This window comes from Cenococcum geophilum (assembly GCF_001692895.1).
Source record: "Cenococcum geophilum 1.58 unplaced genomic scaffold K441scaffold_9, whole genome shotgun sequence".
NCBI classification, from domain to species: domain Eukaryota; kingdom Fungi; phylum Ascomycota; class Dothideomycetes; order Gloniales; family Gloniaceae; genus Cenococcum; species Cenococcum geophilum.
The window spans coordinates 2170640-2175390 of record NW_027137567.1 but is presented as its reverse complement, the minus strand read 5'-3'; the positions used below and the strand labels follow the sequence as shown (position 1 = coordinate 2175390).

The following is a 4751-nucleotide window of genomic DNA, read 5'->3' as shown; positions in this document are numbered from 1 at the left end:
GCGGAGCCATTCTACTAGCTGTATTAGTTCGTTATGGCTAACGGTTACTCCCCTATAATTCTGGATACTAGACGCGTCTAATAGGCTTTGTATTTTATTAGATGCCTTCTTAATAGAGGTATTTCCGCTTTATGGTGTGGTATTCGCCCGTCTTTATTATAGAGGGCCATTGCTAGGCGTAGTTCTAGCGGTCGCGCGCGAGTGCGAGCCACCGTCGTTTGACGTGTGCCTCCCCTGCGATGTATGCATCTCAGGGGGATTCTCTGGGTGTTTTTTAGGGTTCTTTTGGTTGGTTTTGGTCTTTTTGGGCCGGGTGCAGCAAGAGCTTTAGTTGGGTTTTATATAATAAGGATACGGTTTCAGTATTATACTTCTTAATTATATAGTGGGCGATTAAATTAAGTGGTTAACGAAGTTCTACCGCTTAAATAAAGGTATTAAGGTAGCTATTCTACTATGTTTTAACTAGTTTAACAAGTTATTTTGGAGTAAAAGAGGTAATTAGTAGTTGCTTATTATCCTTAGCTTAATACTATTTAAACAGCTAATAGAGCTAAGGAGTATTAATAGCGTATATAAGATCGTATAGAGTGCCTAAAGGACCCTCCTGTCGCCACTCCTTAAGGAATCGCTCTTTATCCTATAGCAGGCGTTAGTAAGGTTATTTAGGTAATAGATTACAATCTTTATTTACTAGTAAGTTATCTTATAAGTTTTTAAACGCCTCCTTGTCCTTACTAAATAAAATTAATTATGCTACGCAATTAAGTATATGTCTAGAGTACCGAATTCTCTTATCCTTTTTATTAAACGTATATGTGGTAGAGAGCTCTCTTATATAGGCGTTGTTATTTGTGGCGTTATTAGTAATAAAGTAGCCTAGCCGTTTACTCGTTATACTAAACTGTTTTAGTATATTATTTAAGACCGCTGCGTAGTTAACGCCGGAGTGCTTTCTAAGCTGCTTAGGAAGTGCTAGCATATAATCTACTATACGCCTAGTATTATCCAAATAATGAACGTATATGCTAGTAAGGGCATAGCGATTGTTCTGAGTCGTCTAGCCATTAAATAAGACGTGTATCTTTGTTATAGTACCGCGGAGTTTTATTTAAACGGCAGGAAGGAAGGCATTGAAGTCGGCAATTATATAGGCGTGTACTAAGTTATGGGACTTCTATAGCACGCTAAGGGCCTCCTTATTAGCGGCACCGATTATCGCTTAAAAGGCAGGATTCTCTACCTCTTATAGTGCTTAATTGCTTTTAGCGATCTAGTATACTACCGCGTTCCTAAACTTCTTCATATTAAAGTTGCCGATAATTTTATTCGCGATTTGCTGAGGAATGTTGTATAAGGACTGCAGCATCTTAATTAGCTTCCGTTTCTTAGCTATTAAACAGATAGTAATAACGGGTCCTTCCTTTATAATGCCGTGCCCATTTATCTCCTTTTTTAGGTGGTTAATAGCGCTACTTATAGCATAAGTGGTTTAATAGAGACCGCTTAATTTCTGGTAAGTATGGCAGTACTAATAAAGGAAATATTTTTGCTTTGTTTGGCGGTGCTAGATATGATAGCCGTACTTCTAGATTTAACTAGGCTTATTCTAGAGGTCTAAGGAAGGTCTTATATACTTAGGAAGGCGTTTAAAGCAGATGCCGACGTAGTAGGTACCGTTATCTAGGATTTTATTAGACTTTACTAGAGCAGAGGATACTAAGGGCGCAACACTAAGAGCAACTGTACTAGCAGGCGTTGCAATTATGCGCAGATTGTCTTTAGTAAGGTCGCCCGTTATACTGGTAAAAGGGCTAAGGTTATATTTAGTAGCGTTGGGGTTTAATATAATAGAGTTAAAAGGTGGTGGTCGTTTAGGAGGGTGCTATTTTAGGTTAATTTTAATAGTGGGGGATTGTTGTTCCACTTTGGGCACCATATGAGGTTCGCCAGAACCTTAACACCAGCACTAATATTACTACTTTTCCTACCCACTAAATTACTACTAAATCATCAAATTAACAAATCAAATCGAGGGCCTATGATTTGATTGATTTGCTACTTTAGAAAGGCCGATTTAATTTAATTGATTTGCTTACAAAGCAATCAAATCAAATCAAATCGGCCTGGATATTTGATTGTTGCCAGCTCTGACTCGGATAACGCATACCCCTAAACGCACATCTTGCGCAGGCGCATCGCGACCCAATAATAACGACCCTACGAGTTACCTCGCTGGCACTGACTTTGCGCAGAGTCTCGTGCCACGGCAAGTGGTAGTAGTAACTGCCCTAGCCGAAACGGCTTAAGGAACACCCCTAGGTTACTGGTCTATCCGTGGAGTATAAGGGACGCCTTTACACGCTTTATACGTGATTATTTAACCTAGAGGCGGGTTCCTACTAGAGATCCTTAAGCGGAATATGTTAGATAATAGGTCCGTCCGTAACCGGGGTCCTTTAACCAGAGTCCTTTAACCCGCTGGTAACCTGCTAGTAGTAACCTGTACCAACAATTTATATGTCAGACTTGGATACCGTATACCCCTAAATATATATCGTGCGTAGGCGTATCGCGACCCGACGTTAGATAGGCAGAAGACTCGGATACCGCATACCCCTAAACGCACACCTTACGCAGGCGCATCGCGACCCGACGTGACTACGTATATACTACGCATATACTACGTAGATAACGCAAGGCTAAAGCATGGGTTAGCGGTAGATTTAACGGGCATACTGCCTTACCACTATACGTCTAGCTGTATACGAATAACCTATAACCTACCCGCGAAGTATATAGGTACAAGCGCAAGGCTAAAGTATAAGGTCGGCGGTGGATTTAATGGGTATACTGCCCTACTACTATACGTCTGGCTATATGCGAATAACCTACAACCTACCCACAAGGTACCAGCGACCTGCTTGTACAAGTGAGCTTTGGAATTTAGCAGAATTTAGCGGAATTTAGCAGAACTTGGCGGAATCTCTATACCTATCTTTCCGTACGCAAAATTAGGACGCTCTTTCCCTTCTAATTTTTTCCTTATTAAGGTTTTTATGGGGTTTTATTGAGGCTTAAGTACGTGAAGGATTGGGGACGATCCTTTTAAAGGGGGGGGCATTGTTAGGTGAAACCTGAGCAGATCGTATATAGCTACGAGGCATAGGCGACTCGCATGCGACTCGCCTAAGGCACATGCGCTGCACGTGCCTAGGGAAACCCCTTACCTCGCACCTTAGACTCCTCCTTCTCCCTTAAGGATTCGTCTCTGTCTATATAATATACCCTATTGTTCCATCATTGAGCTCCCTATCTATATCCTCACCTCATAAATACCGTGCGTTTAACTACTAAACTATTAGAATTAAATATTCTTAAAAAAATACGTTCGCTATAATATAGGTATAGGCCTTGTTGCTAGCACTACTATATATAGTAGAGGGCAAAAATATCTATAACCTATAGAACTATTAAACTAATATAACTAAAGGGTATATAGTATCTTTTACCTTAATACCGTTATAATCTATACTAGGTTTATTAAAGCCCTATAGGAAATCCTAAGGAGAAACTAGAAGACAATCTGGTCTAATAATTAAATTATCCTTTATAATTTCCAGCAGCTTTATTATAATATTATTCTTAAGGTAAAAGTGCTAGGTAAGAATAATAACGGGAGTAGAGGTCTAGTGGCCTCTTTATATAGGACTAGAGAATATATATTTATATATACTCTAAGGCATATTCTCTTTACCTATAAATATTAAGATAATTTCTATAAGTCGCCCGCACCTCTTCCGTAAGGCGCGTTAGTATAATAATAGTTCTTAAAAATAGGCGGTATTATATAGGCCCTACTCTACCAAAAATCAGCCCTACTAAAGAAAAATCAGCCCCTTTAAAGGGTCTTAATATCTATTTACTAATGCATCCATTACTTATATCTTTCTTAGACTTATTATATCCGCACTATAGATAGCTTCTAGTATAGATAGTAGATATTTAGATTACTTACGCGCCTTTCTATTAGTACGGAGCCAATCCTTATCCTCTTAAAAGGAGGATATCCCCTTCTATAAAATACCTAATAGTGAAGTAACGTTACCTCATATTTTACTATATATTAAGGTATTGCCAACGCTAGGTAGATTAGCAGTATGCTAATAAAAAATATTTAAAAAGTCGCCAGGTAGTATACTACTAAAATCCTCCATACTACTAAAGACGCGGTTTCTATTAAAAACCAATATCTAGTATATTATAATAATATAAATAAGGAAATTTAGGTAAACCCTAGGGATAGCGCGGTAAAGGCTATAGTAATATTAGCACTTAGCTAGCTAAGTTTAGATAATAGTTTGCTAGGGTTTAAGATTTTTATAAAATATAAATACCCTAAACTTTAGAGCGGTAATATAATAGGCGTACTTAATAATACGCCTTAACACTTTATAGGGAAGGGGGGTGGATATACTTATATATTTATATAGGTCTATATAGCCGTAGCCTTATAGGAGCCGTTTAAGGCTATAGGTTCCTTAGAAGCAGAGTAAAAATAATATTAAAATGTATAGGGAGTGCTATATTGCAAATTCTGGTTTAGGTTAAGGCTTACTATATATAGAAATATAGGGTATAAATTAAGCTAGTTATTTATTACTATAGTAACTAGTAAAGTAATTGGCTAGAGATTAGAATTTAAATTAAGAGGAATTAATAGAGGATCTAAATAGATTTTAGGAATTAAG

The 4751-nt window shown here is 37.9% G+C and overlaps 1 protein-coding gene across 1 annotated transcript; it reads right to left on the bottom strand.

Annotated features, from left to right (window-relative positions):
• Positions 1-1273: 1273 nt before the first annotated feature.
• Positions 1274-1489, bottom strand: K441DRAFT_546314 (uncharacterized protein; the record flags this gene model as incomplete). The annotated part of the gene is made up of 1 exon (XM_067642854.1): positions 1274-1489. A coding segment is annotated over one exon (216 nt), but the record flags the coding sequence as incomplete, so codon positions are not given.
• Between the last annotated feature and the right edge of the window lie 3262 nt (positions 1490-4751).